Genomic DNA, 20,919 nt, shown 5'->3' with positions numbered 1-20,919 from the left:
GGAATGGGAATGAGAGGAGGCTGGGGGCCTCCTGCGGGGGCAGGGGCAGGAAGTCGCATCCTCATTCTTGGCAGGAGCAAGGTTGCCTCTTGCATAGTTTTCCTGGCTCCAGTCCTCTGGCGTTCAGCCACATTCTTTGTGCTGGGGGTTCCGTTGACTTTCCAAAGCAGAGCAAATTTGAGTACAAGCTGAGATGTAAAGATTTTAAAGGAAAAAGGAAATGGGCTTGTAGAAAGCCAGTGTCCCATCTCAGGCCTCAGTGTGCTGTGAACAGAGGACAATGATGCCAGGTCTGGACCTTTCTAGGAGTTACTGATCATTGCTTTCTAATTGTCCACCAATTGTATGACACTGTACTCAATTCTTGAGAGTCTTTACCAGGGAAGCACCCCAGACCTCCAAGATTTACACAATAGAGTTCCCAGTCCTTTAAAATATCTCTAGGAATTCATCCTATAGAAACAACAAACTCCGCCATCATCAAATGGCTGTCCTTGTGAAGGCTGCCTGTATTTACCAACTCTGTAGCCACCACTACAGCAGTAAAAGCCTAACATTAAACTTGGTTAGCGACAAACACTTAGCAACATGCTTACTGTGTGCCAGGTATTTTTCTAAGCACTTTACATATCTTAACTCATTTAATCCTCACAACAAGCCCATGAGGTTAAATACAATTTCAATCCCCGTTTTACAGATGAGAAAGCTGAGGCATAAAGAGATGAAATGAGGTCATATAGCCAGTCAATGGCAGAACTGGGACTCAAACCCAGGTAGCCTGGCTCTGGAGCCCCTGCTTTTTAACCAAGTACCTACACCGTGGGCACAGGGGCCCTGGGTGGACAAGGGTCAGTAACAGCTCTCCTGCATACTAATCCCATTTCGGCCTTAACAAGCTATCTGATTTTAGCTAAATAACTCAGAGGCAAGATGGTGAGGGGCAAGTGTGGAAAGGGTCAGAGTTAAAAGGTCTGGGTTCTACTCCTGGCACTGCCACTTGGAAAGGAAAGACACTAATGCTGATTGAATGCAGAACACGTGTCAGACGCCAAGCACTTTCCATGTTTAATCTTCCCAGCTAGCCTATGTGACCTTAGGCAAGTCGCTGTCCCTCACTGGGTTTCAGTTTCCTTATATGGAAAGCAGACCAGTGATCACCGTGATTCAACCCAGATGACACTCTCTGAAGAGTTAACACACACACAAGGTGCTGAAGGGGCGCCGAGACAAATAAATCCAGACGCTGTCTTTGTGAGGCTCACAGTCCAGTTCTGTCTCATTTTGTAAATCCTTTGGAGTGGAGCAAGGTGATTATTATCCCCATTTTTTAAAAATCGATGTTTGAACATGGAAGGCTACTCAGTTCAGTTGTAGCCAAACAGAGCGTGACCCCAGGTTGACTCCTAGCTCGAGGCTCTTCCTGCAACCAACTCTCCTACTTCATCTGGGCATCACTGTGACTAAAAGCTACAAAGTCCACTTTGAGTCCCTAACTCCCCCAAGTCATCTCGTACCACCCTTCTGCCTTCCCCATCCTGACCAGTGCACACACACACTCACATACAGTGCTGGACACCCAGAAGACACAGCATCAATGCTGCCGAATGACTGAAAATCAGCCCCCTCTGGCAGCATTCCTTTCTTCCAAAGCCCAAGCACGGCGCCGAGATGGTGAACGCATTGTCAGCAAAGCCACAGCCACCATATGCATCATGACTCACTATCCCGTCCGCTGACTTGGAACTGAAACCTCTTGCCCCGTCAAGTAATTACCGGGGAACAGGAAGCCCTCAGCTAAAGAGAAGGTCAGTCTGGTGACTGAGAGGAGGGGGTCAGGGAGCACAGCCTTCTGCTGGGCGCCTTCTCCCACGGTGGGCTCCTGTACAGCAGCCAGCACAGTGCCCTGCATGCAGCAGGTGCTCAACACAGCTTTACTGGTGGATTAGCTGCTCTGAACTACTCTGCCCAGCATAGCTGCAGGACGGAGTTGCTAGGCAGGAACATAACATGTGGGTCTAGGGCCTGAAGGAAGTGACTTCAGCTCCTTCTAGTGTAGCAGAGCTGAGCTATGCCTAGGACTGCAGCACTGAAAATCTGTTCTTTAAAGAACTCTGGGGTATATAATTCACTTCTGCAAACTGGCCCAAGAACTTCCTTTTCTGTACCTAAGTTAGGAGAGGGGAAGAGGCACGCCACCCCTGCTTTGTAAGAATGCAGAGGATTTTAGAAATCATTGAGTCTCCACTTCTCCTGGTCACGTGTTTCTGAGCACGTTCACGTCGCTGTTCTTCCCATGCTTGCTGCGTCTCTTCCTTGGCAATCACCTGCCAAGGCTAGAGTTAGAAGAGACACACACTGTCCTGAGTTTGCAGGGCCCCAGGCCAGTATGGCTCATCACAGGAGGCTGTCCCCCAGGATCCATGTGGCCTCCCTGCAGGGCGGTAGGACTTTTGACCAGACGCATGGCCACCTGGCTCAAGCCAACCCTTCCCACTCTCTCTTGCTCATGGCCGAGTGGTGGCGAGTAAGAAGTTAGCAGGTGCGATTATGCCCTAAAAGGAAACCCAGGCCTTCTCTGTCCCTCTGTCCCCGGTTGGAATGTGGACATTGAGGTTAATCATCTTCAACCATGTATATAAGGCAAATATCCTAAGAGCAGAGCAAAAAGCTAGAGGGAGCCTGGGTCCCCAACACTGCGGAGCTACCACATTATCCCTGGACTGTTTGGGCTCAGACTGTTACACACAGGAAAGAAAGAAATTTCCATCTTGTCTAAGCCTTTATTATTTGGGGTGTTGTTATAGAAGCCAAACTTGTGTCCTAATGAACACAACTCCCTTTGGAGCGTCAGGGCAGCCACAACCTCCCCTTTTCTGAGATTCCCCAACTCTACTCACCCAGGAGGTAGCCTAGTGAGGTTATATTTATAAGAGATTATCCTAGTGACCTGTGAATGCCTAGCTCTGGCCATGGCTGAGTGGACTAGAGATAGGCATCCCAACCAAGCAGGGCCAATCAGATTCTCTGTCCCACAAATTTGCAAATAAGATTCACTGTTGCTATCCAACCTCTGCTGCTTACATGAACCAAGATGCATAAGGAGAAGCAGAAATGAGAGGCCAGGCATCCCCAGAGAGGCAGAGTGAAAGAAGCTGCTGGGTTGGTATGGTCTTCCTAGTTTCCAGTTCCAGGCCCTTGTATGGCCTCCCTGGTCACTCTGCCCGTGGTTCCTGAAAAGACCCTGACACCTTGTGATAAATCCCCCCTTTTGGTCTTTGATGCTTTAGGTTCATTTCTGTCAACTGTAGCCAAAAGTGCCTAAGTCTCTTCTGATTCCTGTAAAGATCTGTGTATCCTTGTAAGCCAGGGGACCACTCCCAGGCATACTGGGTCCTTTCATCATTACAACAATAGAAGGATCTGAGGTCCTAAATGGATGGATAGATTGATCGCCTGACTGATCAGCTAGCAGACCAATCCATGGATTTTGCAAGGTTCGCTAAGCAGGCCTCATGGAATCACAGATTCAGGGGTGAAAGGGACAAGAGGCATCAGGGAAATGTGGCCAAGGAAGTGTAGTGCTGTGCCCAAAGCCACAGTTCAGTGGCAGAACCTGGACTGGAACCCTGGCCCTGGACCCCCAGGCTCACTCCTCCCAAACTTCCATCCCTGGCTGGCCTGATTTGAGGTTGCTCTGACACCCCAGGAATAGCCCCCACATGCCAATTAGCAAATTCCCTATGACAGCTATGCCAAACCTGACATTTCTGTGGCTCCTAGGAAAAATGCAAAATGATCCTTTTCTCTTTTTTGTGTGTGGGGGTCATTCTCCCTAGTACTAATCTCACCATGTATTTTAAAGAATAAATGGCTTTTCTTCCATGGAAGGAGAAATGAAGGTAACTCCACCGTGTGCCAGGCACTGTGCATGGCACTTTCCAGCTGCTATTTCATTTAAACTCTAAAAGAACCCATTTTCTGGGAGAGGAAAGTGAGGTTGAGAAAGAATAAGCAACTTGTCCAAGACACACAGCTACTAGGAATGGTACTAGGGAAGGAATCTGGCTGGTCTGGCTGGAGACGCATGTCTTTAACACCATATCCTACTGCCTCCTGATGATCCATCCTTCTCGATCCTTTCTGCCTTCGCTTTCCAGCCTTCTGCATGGGCACCTCCTCAGCCGGGCTGGATTTGGGTCAGTAGGTGCCGGTGCCGGGACCCAGGGGACATGGTGGGGGAGGGGTGGTGTGCCCTGTGGTGCCCATGCGAGGCTCAGCAGGTGGCACTCTTCTCACAGTCTTGCCCTCTTTCCTCCTCTGGGGCCTGTCCTCCCTCCCTCTCTGCCTCCACCTGGTTCCCACTTGCCTCAGGCCATGTCTTCCTCCTCCACCCCAGGCATTCTTCAGTGCCTGGCCCTGCCTCCCCTTCTCCTCTCGAAGGACATCTCGGTTACTCCTCCTGAGTGCTACCGTCTTCAGAGAAGTTGTCTAGTCAGCTCATTTTTTCCTTGGAACAGGAAACAAAGGCCTCACACCTCAGGGCTCAGCCTGCCTGCTTTTCGAGCCGTGTTTGCACCCAGGGTTGAGTCTCTCTCCAGCTCAGATTCCCAGAGGCCTGAGGGCAGGACCATGTTTTCACATGCTGGGTGGCATGCACTGTCAGCACCCTATGACAACAAACAGCTGTTATGCAAAGATGAGGAAGCTGCCTGGCTTGGGGAGGCTGTGGTCCTGAGCTGGAAAGACATAAGCCTGAGGTCTTGACCTCTTCCGTTTAGCACAAGCTCACGCCCCTGACACTATCCACAGAGGCCATGCAGAGACTCCAGGAAGATTCCGCACTTCCATAGTCTCTGAAGAATCAAGGGCAAGTGCTCACGTGGATGTGTAAAAGGCGTGTGTGGAGGAACTGTCTCTGATTTCATCATGGGCTACAGAAATAATAATCTATAGTTGTCTCTCACTTCTGATAAATGAGTGATTCTCAAAGGAGAGATGCAGGCCCCACTAGAAATGTACAGCAGAATTTTGGGGACCAGAGTGAGAACGGGAAAATTTTATGTTTATCAAAAGGAGCATGGTTTTTAAACAGACTGACTCTGCCCTTGCAAACGCTATCCTTCCCGTTCTTTTCTCTACTTGAAGAAATCCTACTTGCCCTTCAAAGCCCAGCTCAACCGGGAAGCCTTCCTCAGCCTCATAGGCTAAATTTATCCCTCGTTCTCAGTTCTCCCAAAGCATTCAGTTCATCCCACTACAGAAAGTACCGTGGGGTGTTACAAAGGGCTATGGGTGAGACTGTCACCCCACAGCCTGCATGCTCCTGGAGCACGGGAAATGTGCCCCAAAAGACTCCCTATACACACTTCTGAACTGACAGGCGAGAGAAGATGCTGTTGATTGGCAGAGAGGTGGTGTTGCTGTAGGAAGCAAGTGAGGGGCCGGCCCAGTGGCGCAGTGGTTCAGGGTGCATGTTCCACTTTGGCGGCCCGGGGTTCATCCTTTTGGATCCCGGGTGTGGACATGGCACCACTTGGAAAGCCATGCTGTGGCAGGCATCCCACATATAAAGTAGACGAAGATGGGCATGGATGTTAGCTCAGGGCCAGTCTTCCTCAGCAAAAAGAGGAAGATTGGCAGCAGATGTTAGCTCAGGGCTAATCTTCCTCAAAAAAAAAAAAAAAGAAAAGAAAAAGGAAGCCAGTGAGAGGAAAGGACTGAAGAGAAAAGTGGGGAATACTCTCCGAGAGATAGGGTGTACATTACAGGAAATATTATCTAGGAGGATGGGCTAAGAAGTGGCCCACAGGTAAACTGGCTAGAAAAAGCTACTGAGAAATTGTAGGCACAGGGCAAGATCTTAGGAAGGTAAACGACTGGTTCAAGGAAATTTCTGAGTACAGAAAACCAGACCCACGTGGCTATTCTGAATGATTTCCTGGCCAAGATTTGAGACAAAGTCCTATAGACAGAATGACTCTAGGAGCAGTCTTGGGCTTCTCCAGGAACTGATGCTGGAGGAGGAAGGAAGGAAACAAAGGCAATGATAATACCCTGATGATTGGGATTAACTGTGTCAAACTGAACCAATTAACCAGATTGTGAACCTATGAATTACTAATCTCCCCATGGTTTGTACCTCAAGATTTCTCACATTCCGCTGATTAACTATGGATTACACTAAAGAGAAAAGGAATGTGTGTAGGTTCAAGGGCTTGATCTCGGGAGGATACGTGTCTGGATCCTTGGGTGGCAGCGGCACAAACTTTTCAGGGGTGGAATGCCAGAAAATAATCTGTGTAGGTGCTCTCTTCATTACAGTGAAAAGCGTGATTGCCCTGGGCCCAGGGACAACGACAAAATGGTGTTACAGGTTTCACCAGGAAACCCACCCCTGCCCCGTCTCCAAATAGGAAGGTGGCCAAGATGCCAAGAAAAGGGGCTTCTTGACTATGAAATGGACCTATCTCCCAATTTACAAGTTAGAAGCAAGACGTCTGAATGGTGTAAGGAAACTGCATAGTGATCTCCTTTCTCTCACCTTTAAGATTTGTCCAAAATGGAACACCCTTCCACACAGCAGCCTCTTATGTGATCTAATTCTGGAGACAAGAATCCCTAGTTAGGCCAACAAAGGATAAAAATCCTTGGGCACTTAGCTTCCAAGATAAATGCTGCACGTCCTGGCACTTGCAATGCTAAAATTGCCTGCATTTCATTAAGAGCGTGGTCACCCCCTGCTGTTGTCCCAGGTCCGCTATTAGGTTAGCAAGGTTGTTGTTGTGAAGCCTGGTACGTGCTAAGAGGACATCAGAAGAAAGACACTGGACAAGAGCACGTAGCCGTCAGAGCATAGTGTCCTGGCACAGGCTTCCCACGCTTCTCCCCTCGCAGATAAAGCCCCGGCCTGTGCTGAGGAGCCCTCTTTCTAAAGCCACCTCTCTATATCTATCACCTGAGCACCCCTTCCGCCTCCCAGACTTGTCTTTACAATAGCCGATGAGGCAAGTGTTCTGGCCAAAGCGCAGCTCACCTCCCCTTTCTTCCTGGGCTCGTAATTAAGGGGTGTCTGTGAGGCTCTCAAGCTCCTTTTGGATAAAACCAGTCTGGCCCCTGTGCTTTTTCTCACGCTTCCCCAAGCTCTCCCAGGTGGTTGTTGCAGGCGGAGGCTCACGCAGCCAAGTCCACCACAACCCCCACCACGGCCCCCAGCCAGGCTCACGGGGTGCCCTTGCCCTCGGCGCCAACGCCTCGAGGCGTCGGCATGTTTTCTGTTCTCTTTGCTCATTCCCCAGGATGTCTGATTTCCTCACCTCCCTCTCTTTGTTTAGCCACAGAGGTTGGGCAACTGCCATGCGGCCGCAGGGTCAGAGTCCTGCTTCCTAGGAAAGGGCTTCTCCTTCACGAGTCCATCTGAAGTCACTTGTTCTACAGAGCCTCAATCATCCCAAAACCTGGGCCTTCACCCCAACTCTGGTTACTCCCTCTCCGGGCATTGCCCATCAAAGGTCTCATGCATGAAGACCTCCCACATGGAGGCAGTGCTGTGCTCGGTCAGGAGTGCAGGCTCTGGGGTCCCCTCCCTGATCATGAATCCTGGGATCTGCCACCTGCTAGCTGTGTGACCTTGACCTTTACCCTCCTGTAAAATGGGGGTTCAGGATAGTTCTTCGCTTACAGAGATATTGTGAGGATTAAATGACATAATTTGTTTAAAGTGCCTGGCTTTTGGTAAGCGTGAGGACTTTCCTAAGAAATGTTGTCGACCTTGGCCCTGTAGTCATCCTATAGATGGCCAAAACAAACAGCTTGTCCTGCCTGACCCAGTGCCTTTGCTGCCTCAGAGCAGCTGCGCTTTCCGACTGGCCCAGGGGACAGTCTACAAAATTCCAGAAGAGGCGCCCAGAGTTCACCTGGTACACCTCTCCAGAAAGGACCATGCTGTGGGTATGAAGGTCTTGCCTCACCTTCCTGAGGATCAGCTCATTTTCCTCTGCCCGATTTAAGGGTGATTACACAGTTTAACTTAGTCACCATTTTCCAAATATTTTCCTTGCTAGAGAGAACTACCCGGCACGGCTTTCTAACAGGGAGGGCATGACCGGCACGAATCCGAGGTCAGGCTGTGGGAGAGATTGCAGCCTGAGCCTGTCCCTCCCATGTCTGCTTTCATCACGCTGTTCCCAGGTGGGAGGCCCCAGGGCCTCATGAAGGAAACTCAGAGCCTCAGATCTCAAGGGGGTTCTCTTATCCTGCCTAGCTTTCGGCAAGAGCTTGGGGTGAGAAAGAGAAGGGAAAGTGGCCAAACATAGGAAGCTCTTTTCCCTCATCCAAGGCCTTGACTCGCCAGAGATCCCCACCTCCCCTCCCGCTCTCTCTCCCCGACAAAGATTATCAGAAGAAGGAACAAATCTGCCTGGAAACGGCACAATATCCTCCTCCCCCACAATCTCCTCTGCTCGCTGTGGCTCTTGCTCGTGGGAAGGAAAAAAATGGGCGCTGCCGTGTTCCTTCGCAAAACACCTCCAAGCTCTTGGTTCAGAAAGTCCAGAGCCAAGTTCACGTGTTATTTGCATATACATTATGTGTTACTGTGGTTGGTCCTTCAAATGCTCACACGGAGTTCTCTGCGGTCAAGCAAGCATCCTTCGGAGGGTGTGCATTTGCTCCTGGGCGCTCTGTTGAGGACACAGGGCCTTCACTCAGCCTCATCACTTGGGTTGGGTAACTCGGGTAAGGCGTTCCTTTATCTGGTTTGTAAAGTGGAAATAATAATCCCTGCCTCCTACATGCGGTTGTCACGAGAGTTTAAAAATGAGATAGCAGGGGCCGGCTCCGTGGCTGAGTGGTTAAGTTCGCGCGCTCCGCTGCGGCGGCCCAGGGTTCGGATCCTGGGCGCGGACATGGCACTGCTTGTCAGGCCACGTTGAGGCAGCATCCCACATCCCACAACTAGAAGGACGTGCAACTAAGATATACAACCGCAGTGTGGTTAGAAATCCTGTGGGAAGTTCGTGGTGGGGTTGGGGGGAGGTAGGGAAGTGCTGAGAAGGCAGTGCTGTTTTAGGACTTAGAACGTTAGTGCCGGGAGGAATTCAGTGCTCAATGCCCATCCCCTCCATTTCACAGATGAAGAAACTGAGGTTCAGAGAGGTGCGTAGCTTGCTCAAGACTCCCAGCACCTTTAGTTAGCACTCTAGGTGGACGCAGTGAAGGTCAGTCAGACAACACTGTGGCCTGCGGGCCTGCTCAGTCACAATGCCAGAGCCCTGGGCCCTGGGGAGATGGGGATGTTGGATCAGGAGATGAAGTGCCTCCTACCCTAGACATTCTGTCTCAGTCTGCAGAGAAAAAGAGGCTCTTGGCCTCCCAGCACAGCGAAAGGCAAACACACTTAGTTAACAAGAGCCCTGGAGAAAGTGACAAGAGTGGAGAACACTGTACACACTTTCCCCCCATCTTGCCTTTAACGCATTGCCTAGACTTAGGTGGTTTTAAAAGTCTGAGCTGCCAAACCCTTGATGGCCTCTTAGAGCTCTACGAGAGCCTAGCTCACAGAAAAAGTAGGACAGAAAAACTGGTCCCACGACTTCCAGGCAGAACCACACGGGCCCTGCAGACAAAAGATCCTCAGAAAGGTCAGGCCTCAACAAAAACAAACCCCAGCACTTTATAAATGTCATGGGCCTCGTGGGGAATCAGGAAGGGAGGAGGGGGCCGGCGGTTTCTTTGGAGGGGAGCAGTAGCCAGAAGGAATGGTCCAGGAGGGACGGAATTTAAATTTGTTCTCAGGACCATCGGATTTAATTCAGCAAGTACTTATTAGCAGTCTGTGGTGTGTCCAGCCTCAAGCTGGGCACTTGCAGTTGGGGATACAGGATACGCTGAAGACTTGGCTCTTGTTTCCAAGGAGCTTGCTAGGGGTATAGGACTCTCACACATGAGTCACAAAAGACAAAAGGCACAAGCTATGATAAAGGTCAGAGAGAAAATGCTCCAGAGGGAACGAGAAAAATCAGTGTGGATTCACGCAGTTCTGAAGGGGTTGCTGGAGTAGGGAAACATTTACATAAGCGTATACACTCTAGTTTAGTTAGTGGGCGACTGGAAGAAAGAAGGACAGGTAAGAAAGAGCAGAGTTACTTAAGGAGAGGAAGGCAACTTTTATAAGAAAATCTGGGACATCTTCAGGATCCCATCAGTTTGAAAGTCTTTTTTAAAAAGTGACCTGTCATTTCCCTGTCTTTGTCATTGTTTCCCACTGCACACGTATTTGCAGCACATGGGAAGTGGGAGGAGCTGGAATGTCCTCTAAATTCCCCTGACACCCAGTTCCCACCTCTGTCCTCCAGAAAAATGCGTTGTTTTGTTTTGTTTAACTTTTCAGGAGGTCACAGACTCTTTAAGAATCTGACAAAGGTTATGGGACACTTGTTCCAGAAAAATTGCAGCCACACCTACACATACGCATAGAATTTTTACACAGAATTTCAGCAGGTTCACACCACTTGAATTCACTCTAGACTTCTTTGGGGATTTATGGACCCTAGGTTAGGAAAGCCTGCTCTTGTGTGGGTTGCTCTCAACAAGTTTAAGTTTACCTTCTCTTCATTGTCCACAGATCTAAGCTCAAGTGGAACCTCTAAGTGTCCCATTTCCCCAACTGTTATACAGGCTTCTTAGATTCTGGAAGAGTGTACAGAGGCTGCATGTTCTAAGGTGGAGCATCACCTCAAGGCTGGGTTCTCTGGGTAGCTGGTGAAAGGGGAGTGGAACCAAGAAAGGGGCTATGGACCAGAGTCCACCTGAGAGTCAAGAACCCCTCCTGATAGTGCTGTTTCCACAAGTTTCTATCCTAGGAAGCGTGGGCCTGCAGACCTGTAGTTCTTGAAATGGAAAGCTGCCCTCAGCTCTGGGAAGCATCTTCCAGCTCCCCCTCCTCCTCCCAACTACGCACTGGTACCGCTCTCGTTTCACCTTCAGATCCTGTGTGAGGACACCTTATCCTAGGGCTCAGCCTTCTCAGTACTGCGAGTCCCTGAATGAATGAGCCAAAATCTGAGAATATTTTTTCCCATCCATGCAAAACATCATTCTGAATCTAAAAGCCCAGTGGTTATTTACCAACTTGAGTCCAAGAGCATCCATCTTTAGACTTAGTTCACATCCAGCATGTGCCCTGGGATGAATGAGAGGGCAATAGGTGTGGAGGGGCTCAGGGGAAAACCAATAGGTCCACCAGTGAGAGTCCAGGCTGCCAGGCTTGACTAGAGTGCCACAATTTGTACCAGGCAAGGGAGGTAAATTCCCCAAACACCAGGATGTTGGGCAATATTTCAAAGAATGAAATTCATTGCTATTACAGCCCTTCCCTTACCCTTTTCTTCTACAATGTACTATGAAATGACCCATTGTTCCTCTATAATCTTACCCTGCTGGTTCAATTCTTTCTCAGCTTTCTAGGACCCTAAACCTATAGTTGTCTAGATATGTTTCCAGGTTGTGTAAGGGTGTGAGCACTTCAAAGGAAGATTGGGAGGGGAGGGCCCTACACATTCAAACCCTTCCACTTAATTATTTTATTCTTTTAATTTAAAAATTAATTTATTCAATAAATATTTATGGAGCTCTAATTAGGTTACGATACTAGTATATGGAGGATATCCACATTCTAGGATACTAGGATATGGGAAAATATAAAAATGAATGAGATTGGGATTCTGCCTTCAAAGAACTTGCCGTCTAGTGGAGGAAATAAAAGGCATAAATAAACCACAATACATGATAGAAATATATATATATTTGCCCTAGCTTAGTAACTATCACATAGCAAGTGACATTTAAGCTGGACATTGAAGGATGTGTAAGAGTTGGAGAGATGAAGATGAGGAAAAGGCATTCTAGCTGGAAGGAATGGCATGAAAAGAAACTTAGAAGCTATAGTGGCAGGCCCACACACAAAACAGCAGAGTTCTATTTGGCAAGAATATAGGAAAGGGGAGAAGAAAGAGAAAAGGATGGAAATCCATGATGGACTTGGCCAGTGGAGGACCTTGAACATCAGGCTTAAAAGCAGCTTGGATTTTTAGGGGATCACTGAAGACTTCTGGGCCAAGGAGTTCATGATTATCACAGCTGTGTCTTAGAAAAATTGATTTGTTAGTTCTGTGGAAGCTTGACTAGAGAAAAAGTAAAAAAACGAAAAAAGAAAAAAAGGAGGGGCCAGTCCCATGGCATAGTGGTTAAGTTCGGTGTGCTCTTCTTCAGTAGCCCAGATTGGTGGGTTCAGATCCTGGGCGCAGACCTACACCACTCATCAACCATGCTGTGGCAGTGACCTATATATAAAAAAGTGGAGGAAGATTGGCACAGATCTTAGCTCGGGGCTAATCTTCCTCAAGCAAAAAAAAAAAAAAAAAAAAAAAGGATTGGGTAGTGGCAGTGGGAAGGATCATTTAGAGGAGGAGACTCCTACAGGAGGTTTTTTCACAAAGCTACTTCTGGTCAACTAAGCCCAAAGTGACCTTGATCTCTGTTTTCATTGGTGCTCACCACCTGGACCTCTCAAGGGGAGCAGTGCAGTGCAGGTGATAGGGGCAGACTCAAGTCCAACAAAGCTAGGCTTGACTTACAGCTCTGCTACAAACCAACCTCAGAGCTTTATCCATCATATGTAAAATGGGGATAACCATATCCAGATTTGCTATAAAAATTAAAGGTGATAAAGTCTATTAAGATATTTATAAGCACAGATGCAAAGGGTAAGCAATTAATAAATGGTTGATATGATAATCATTATCATATGACTCACATCTGTATATAAGTGTATACAGAGCTAGGATCATCCCCTTTATTAGATTGTACACTGCTGCAGGGCTGGAAACACATTTTTGTGTGTGTGCCCTCAGTGCTTACACAACTTCTTATAGTAAGGAGGCAATCCATGAATATGAAAGGAATAGAGAACATGATAGGAGAGTAACTAGAATGTGAGTAAGATTTTCATTAAACTGCGGACAATCTGTCCTCTTGAATGGGGACAGATATTTTCTTGCTTAAAGTGCTCTCTGTTCTCAGACATGCGATCACTCTAACTTGGTAGATACGGTGGGAAATCCTGAGGGAGACTGGAGGCTGGCAGCTTTGGGAATGGGATGAGTGTCCTCAAGACAGGACATTCCCAGTTCCAGGCAACTGTTTTGGTAAGCATTAACCCGAAGTCACCAAGGCTTCTGGGCCTGCTCCTAACGCACCTACGTCCAGGTGTGAAGAGCGATTCATATAAAGCCCTCCTACCAGCTAGCTGGATGCCTCCTTGGCAACGTTGGTCTAGGCCTGGAGAGAGGACTGGTCTAGCAGGGAGGCAGTGTGAGCTAAGAGTTAGCACAGAGCGGTATTTGGGCACTAGACAACCGCCTCTTTTGCCAGCTCTATTGCCCTGGAACTCAGAAAGCTTGAACAATCCCTTCTCCTCTTTCTTGCAGGGCCTGTTAACCAAGGCTCCCTGAATCCTAACTGAGTACTTACCCGCCACGTCTGCCTCCTATCTACAAATGTGCTAAGTGCTTCCGGGGCAGTGAGGAAGCATGAAACAAGGTGCCTGCCTTCAAGGAGTCTCACTCCAGGTGAACAGAAAAGGTGAAATGTGGGGAAAATATGGCGCAGTGCTGAAGAGTATAAACAATGCAGTCGGGCCGCCTGGTTCAAATCCTGACTTTCTCACTAGCTGACACTGGGCAACTATTAAACCTCTCTGTGTCTTGGTTTCCTTATCTGTAAAGTAGGAGTCATAGCAGCATTTATCTTATCAGAGTCCTATTAAGGGTCAAATAGTTCTTTGTGTAAAGTTCTTAGGACAATACTGGCACATAACAAATACCCCCAAATTGTTTGTTATTATTATGATTATTATTATTGAGTTAAATAATAGCATTAGACCTGAAAAGCAACATGTGGCAATAGAGTATTTTCCAGGCCATCCCCTTAGAGTTTAAGCTTCTTGATAGAAGATCCTGTCCTTTATTTTTATAGATTCCCCAACACCCACCTCCAGTGCCTCGCAATCAATCAGGTGTTCAAATATTTGGTGGGAATATAATTAAGTACATTTCTAATTTCCAAATGAATGGATTAGGTAACTATGAAACTTAGGACAGTGAGACTGGTGGTATGAGCTGGGCAGTCAAGAAGGCTTCATGGAGGAGGTGAGATTGAAGTGGACCTTGACAGACTTGGGTAGGATTTGAACGACCAAAGCAGAGGAAGGACTCCGATTATAAAAGCCTAGAACGGACTGGAGGGTTCAAGAGAGGCAGGTGCAGACTTGAGGGGCATGGCCATGGCACTCCACATGCACACTAAGGATGGCACCAGTGTGCCCAGAGCCTGGGCTCTGAGTGTGGGGCCAGGCCCAGGGGCAGAGCCAGAATTCCCTGGGGCAGATTTTGGGTCCAGTGACAGGAGCCCATCAGCTGCTTGGGAGACCTTTGCCAAAATTCCAGTTCGCAAAGCCAAGTACTGTCTATCCTCCCAGCTCCTCTTTCACACTCCATGCCAGACAGGAGGCCTCGGGGGTGAGGCCTGGCCACAGGGGCAGGCCAATCACGAAGGCAGGGGGCTACGGTCCAAAGACCAAGGCTGAGCGAGTCAGAGGCCTGCCTGACCCCTCCTTGCTTTCTTCGGTCCCCAGGCTGAGCGGGTAGACTGCTCTGGATGGAGAAGCAGCCATGGGTGCTCGAGCCTCTGACAGGCCTCTGTGTCATGACACCCTCCACCAGGGAGAGCAGGGCGCAGATTTTTGCCGTTTTTGCATATTCTCTGAGAATCTCGGAGAGTGTCTCTTCCCCTCCCAGAGGGCAGGAGACAGGTCTTTCCTTTCTTCTGCACCTCCTCATAATGTCACTTACAGTGAGTGCTGGCACACAACGGGCACTCGTCCTGTCCCTACTGCAGAATGACCACCATAACAGTTCATAACGTTTCCTCATTTTACAGACAACAGAAAAAAAAAAATAACAGTGATGCTTATATAACATGTGCCAGTCCCTATTCTACACGCTTTGCATCTATTAACTCATTTAATCCTCACACTAATCCTATGAGGTAGGTACTTAACCTATAAGATATAAACATATAAATAGGTTATGAAGGAACTTGCCCAAGTTCACACAACTAGTAAACAGGTCGCGCAACTAGTAATGTGGCAGCTGAACCCAGGCAGTCTGGCTCCATTGGCCGTGATTCTATGCCACCTGGATGGAGGTGGCAGAGGTCTGATGTGGGAGAAAGTAGGAACACAACGCAGGAATCCTGTCTTCTAGGTCCTTCCAAGCAATGAACCTACTCAACTTCACTGACCATCGTGGTGATGAAAACAAAACTTTTCAGGCCTGCCGTCCAGCAAGCCCTCCTTCAGTTCCTGTCCTCAGCTGACCGCGAGACCGCGGAGGGAAATGGCGCCAAACCGCTCTCAGGAGACAGAGTGCACGGGGAGCCACTTGCCTGTAAGGCAACATTGTTTTTTTCCATTTTAAAGAAAATGGTAAACACCTGAAAATAAGAGTTTTTGAAAGAAAGTGACTCTCCAGTCATAACTGTAGCCAGCGTGGGCCACTGCTTTCTATAAGCAGGAAAGCTGCTTCTAAATATAGCCTGCAAAGTGCAAATCCCCAAGGAGGCCAGCCCTCGGGCCCCCATGCAGTTCCCTCCCCAAAGGCTGGGTATGGGCACCCTCGGGGGCAGGCTCCCTTCCGAGAGGCCCTGCTCGGCATTGCACCCCTCCCCGCCGGCAGCGCAGCACAGGCCTAGCCACCGACCCAAGTGAGTGAGGGAGAAGGAAGGAACCAGCTTTGTCCCTGATGTGCTGGAGGAGAAAGAGCCGCTTCTTGCCTAGGCGCAAGGATCAGGGGTGCACTTGAAGACATTTTAAAATGCCTTCAACTGTGGAGCGAGGAAGAGGTTAAGGTGTCGGGCTCTGGAGGGGACGGAGGAGAAGCAAAGTGCAGAAGGGCTTCTGAGGCGGAACAGCCCCTGCCACAGGCTTGGGGCCAGGGTCTTGCCAGCTCATTTTCTATTTCTAACCGACGGTCAGGCACTTGACTATCGTTGTACTCAACCTAGCAATTTAGAGACGGCATGGGTATGTGTATAACAGAACAGGATGCTCTCGGGACGAGAGTTCTAAAAGAAAACCAGAACGGAAGACTGGCCTCCACGCCCCCGCTGGACAGTCTCTGGTGACCTTTGGGGAGCATGCACGGGCATCTGCGAATTTACTCACCTGCGAATTGCCTCTGCCTCCTGATCCCCGGGATCGGAAAGGGGAAGCGCAAAGCCCCTCTGTGCCGTGTGTGCGTGGTGTTTTTTAATCATTCTGATTCACTGGCCCGTCTCTTGCTCCTCACCCATTTTCAGTTAGGGGAAAAAGAAGGTGAAAAAAGCACCGAAGCACAAAGGTTTCTAGGAAATTTTAGTTGAAACTCCTGGAAGGCTGGGCTTAGGTACGAATTGGGTAGAATTCCGGATTTCTGCCACACCCCTTAGGGGGCTGAGTTTACTGCATGCCCTTTAAAATCAGAGGAGATTCTTCACCATTTCAAAATTATACCAGAAAGGCATGCGGATGAGAAGATAACTAGACTGTGAGGAAGTCCAAAATATTTGGTAAAGATGATCAAGCTTGGGCGAATATCAGCTGAAATAGCAATTTGGGGGTGGAGTATTAGTCAGGAATTGGCCGCAGAATTACCTGTAGATTGAAGGGACGGTGTGGGGGGTGGGGAGGAGGAAGTCTGCAATCAGGCTCAGGACATGGAAAAAGATACAGGAAAGCTGGGAGTCCTGTATGCTCAGGGTTTGAAGTCCGAACTAACCCTCAGGTATCTAGGGCATGAGCAGTAAATAGACTCAGAGATCCCATTCAGCAAAAGCAGACAGGAAAGCAAATCACTTTTCTTTGTTTGTCCTGGTTGAAGACCAAACACGGTGGCCCTCAGAAATTCCAGTGCCAGGAGTGTTCAGGCAGGGAAGGGAGGGCGAAAATGCAGCCAGCCTCTGACCACAGGGGAAAGCAGCCTAATGGCTCCTCACATGCTGTTGTCCTGCACTGAGCTCTGGAATGTTCACGAGGTTCTCTTGCATCTCTCCTGAGTCTAGCCCACAGGACCCTTCCTGCTTGCCTTCTCTTTTCCTGTGACCCCCAAAATGTCCACTGGCAAGGCTCAACATTCCTGTGTGGGACTGAGCAACTTGAACCACTTGTGTGCGTCACAGGTAATTTTCAGCTGTTGTGGGAAAGCACTGAATGAAGAAAAAGTACTAGGTCCTGATGAGGCTTAGTATCGAGGGCAGGGAGGTGGGAGGAGCGGAGAGAAGCAGGGAGAAGGCTCTAAATGTCAGCTGCAAGGTCTCCCAGTTTCCATGCACCTTCTCAACAGAGACAAATTCCAGTTGACCCACTAATAGCTTTAGAAAACTTGACCTTTTGTAAAAACAAGGAAACTAAAATTACAGCCCTGCCTGTAGCTTGCAAGCTTTGGAAACATGGCACCAACGTGAGGCAATGTGGGGACAGTGCCAAACCAAACCAGAACCAAGAGCGGAAAGTTTATGCTGTTAACACAAAAGGTTAGTGGGCCGGGTTGAACTTGGGCAAGATCTCATAAGATCTTAGATCCAGTACGTTTTCCAACAGTGCCTTTCAATAAGAAGGGCTGTGAAATACATCTCAGTTTGGTATTGGAGCTGCGGCAAAGATCAACTCCTTTTCTTTCCAGGGAAGTCATATGAGAACTGAATAACTCCTCTTCCCTAATAATCTATCCCCATCCACTCCTGGACCAACCTACCTCAAACAGTGTTTCCTTCCTCTATTAAAAAAAATGAACCATGTCATTTAAGAACTTTTAAGGGTGTCATACTGTCTACTAAATCAAGTGTGCATTCCTTTGCCTGGTTATTTAAAAATCTTATGTCATTTAGCCCCACCCCACCTATCCACTGGTGCTGTCCCACATACACCCTCTGATCCAGTCAGGCTGGCCTGGCTGTCCCCAGACAGCTTACTCATTCCTGCCTTTGTGTTTTAATCTCCAGTACTCTCCACCTTCAACCCTGAATCTGAATTTACACTTCCTCTTTAACAATTCCCAAAAGACCCCACCTTTGGAGACTTTGCCAACTATTTTCAGTTTTCATCTTTCCCATCTCTAAGTAATTATCAAGTCATATACATGTATATACATGGACACACTTTCCCTCCCCAATCACACTGTAAGCCCCATAAATATGAACTTTATGTTACAGTGTCCTACATAAATTATGCTCAGTGAATAACCGTGGGTTAATTGCAGCCCTCCTTCTTCCATGAGTTAAAGGCTAAACACACACACATGGTTTCATGTGGGATTTCAAAACGACATGACTTGCAAGCATGTTTGGGCACTCTAAGTTTGGTAACACAGGGGAAAAAATGCAGAGAATGGTTGTGCCTACGATAGCAAAGAGATGGGTTCAAGATAGAATAAAACACTTGTTCAACACTGACACTTTGAATGCTTCTCTGAAAATTAGGCCCCTCCAGGATGCTGCACTCTTTCTAGCATTCAAATCCAGGGTACCAGAACATTAAATTCTTCTGCATTCAAGGCTTTTCCTCCTCATTCTCCTTCTCTTTAAGGGAGTGGGTACAAGTATGAGAAAGAGGTTGGAAGAAACCATATTCTTCTTAAAATAAAACAGAGCAGGCACACAGACCAATGGAATAGAGAGCCTAGAAATAATAAGCCAGAAATAATTGATTTTTGACAAGGGTGCCAAGACCACTCAATGGGGAAAGGGCAGTCTTTTTAACAAATGACGCTGGAAGAAGTGGATATTCCCACATGAAAAGAATGAAATTGGACCCTTAGTCTATACCATATACAAAAAATTAACTCAGAATGGATCAAAGACCTAAACTTAAAAGTTAAAACTATGAAGCTCTTAGAAGAAAACAGAGGGGAAAATCTTCATGATGCTGGGTTTGGCAATGATTCTAAGATATGAGACCAAAAGCACGGACAACATCAACAACAAAAAGGTTATTTAGACTTCCTCCAAATTAAGAACTTTTGTACATCAAACAACGCTGTCGAGGGAGTGAAAAGACAACCCACAGCATGGGAGAAAATATTTTCAAATCATATATCTGATAAGAGGTTAATATCCAGATTATAAAAGGAAGGCATAACTTAAAGAAAAACAACAAAAAAGCAAACAACACAATTCAAAAATGAATAAGTGAATACAGACATTTCTCCACAAAGATATACAAATGGACAATAAGCACATGAAAAGATACTAAACATTATTAGTTGTTACAAAAATGCAAATCAAAACCACAATGAGATACCACGTCTCACTCATTAGGATGACTATTATAAAAAAAGAAAAAGAAGGGGCCAGCCCGCTGGCGCAGTGGTTAAGTTCGCATGTTCCACTTCCGCGGCCTGGGGTTTGCCGATTCAGATCCCAGGTGCCAACATGGCACTGCTTGTCAAGCCATGCTGTGGTAGGCGTCCCACATATAAAGTAGACGAAGATGGGCACGGATGTTAGCTCAGGGCCAGTCTTCCTCAGCAAAAAGAGGAGGATTGGCAGCACATGTTAGCTCAGGGCTAATCTTCCTCAAAAAAAAAAAAAGAAAAGAAAGAAAAAGAAAATAAGTGTTGGTGAGGACATACAGAAATTGGGAGCCGTGTGAGAACTGGAAGCTGGTGAGAATGTAAAATGATGCAGCTGCTGTGGAAAACAGTATGGCAAACCCCCAAAAAGTTAAACATAGAGTTACCATATGATCTAGTGATTCCCCTCCTAGATATACACCCAAAAGAGTTGAAAACAGGGCGACAGATACCTGTACACCAGTGTTTCTAGCAAGATAGCCAAAAGCTGGAGACGACCCAAGTGTCCGTCCGTGGATGACTGGGTAAACAAAATGCGTCTATACATACAATGGAAAATTATTCAGCCTTAAAAAGAAAAAAACTTCTGATTCATGCTTCAACATGGACGAACCTTGAAAACATTATGCTAAGTGAAATAGGCTAGTCACAAAAGGACAAATATTGTATGATTCTACCTACATGAAGTACCTAGAACAGGCAAATTCATAGAGTCAGAAAGTAGGATGATGGTTGCCAGGAGCTGGGGGAGTGGAGGGGGGAGTTATTGTTTAATGGGTGTGGAATTTCTGTTTGGGATGAGGAAAACGTCTGGAAACAGTGGTGATGGTTGCGCAATCTTATAAATGTACTTAATGCCACTGAATTGTGCACTTAAGACGGTTAAAAAGGTAAATTTTGTGGTACAGATTTTTGCCACAATAATTAAAAAATAAAAAGAAATAGAACTGGAATCCAATCATGAGGAAACAATCAGACAAATCCAAATTGCGGGTCATTCTCCAGAATGACTGACCTGCACTGTTCCAAAATGTCAAGAAGATGAAAGGACAGAAAAAGGGAGTGGGGTGCTGTGACAGTTTAAAAAAAGACTTCAGAGCCGGGACATCCCAATGCAACGACTATTCCTCGATTGTATTCTAATTTCAGAAAAGGAAAACAGCCATCGAGGGCATTGCTGGGTGGACAATTGGGAAAAGTGAATATAAACTGTCTATCACCGTTAAATTTTTTCAGAGTGATAATGATACTGCGGTTATGTAGGAGAACCCCTTTTTTAGAAGATATACACTGAAGTATTTAGGGATGAGGTCTGCAACTTCCTTTCAAACGGAGGGGAATGTGTACCTATAGAAAGAGAGACAATAAATATGGCAAAATTGACGAATGTAGGTGAAGGGTTTAAGGAGAGTCATTATACTAGTCTTTCCACTTTTCTGTACTGAAAAACAAAAAGTTAGAAGAAAAAATGGGATAG

At 47.3% G+C, this 20,919-nt stretch overlaps 1 protein-coding gene across 3 annotated transcripts in view; it reads right to left on the bottom strand.

Moving 5' to 3' along the window:
* The window catches only part of NINJ2 (ninjurin 2), a 71,792-nt gene that overhangs the window by 35,216 nt on the left and 15,657 nt on the right, over positions 1-20,919 (bottom strand). The window contains exon 1 of one of the 3 annotated variants that reach the window (XM_070620478.1): positions 16,280-16,873. The exons of 1 other annotated variant lie outside the window; for it this stretch is intronic. Coding sequence is in view for 1 of the 2 variants with exons in the window: in XM_070620476.1 (XP_070476577.1) it covers positions 4,536-4,631 (96 nt within the window). In the remaining variant the exon portion in view is untranslated. Of the gene's footprint in view, positions 1-4,535; positions 4,662-16,279; positions 16,874-20,919 lie in introns of those variants that run through there. One more of the 3 variants, XM_070620476.1, reaches the window with a different exon arrangement.

Source organism: Equus przewalskii, chromosome 5, assembly GCF_037783145.1.
Source record: "Equus przewalskii isolate Varuska chromosome 5, EquPr2, whole genome shotgun sequence".
In the NCBI taxonomy this organism is placed as follows: domain Eukaryota; kingdom Metazoa; phylum Chordata; class Mammalia; order Perissodactyla; family Equidae; genus Equus; species Equus przewalskii.
The sequence above is the reverse complement of the archived record's forward strand: the minus strand, read 5'-3'. Positions and strand labels throughout refer to the sequence as shown.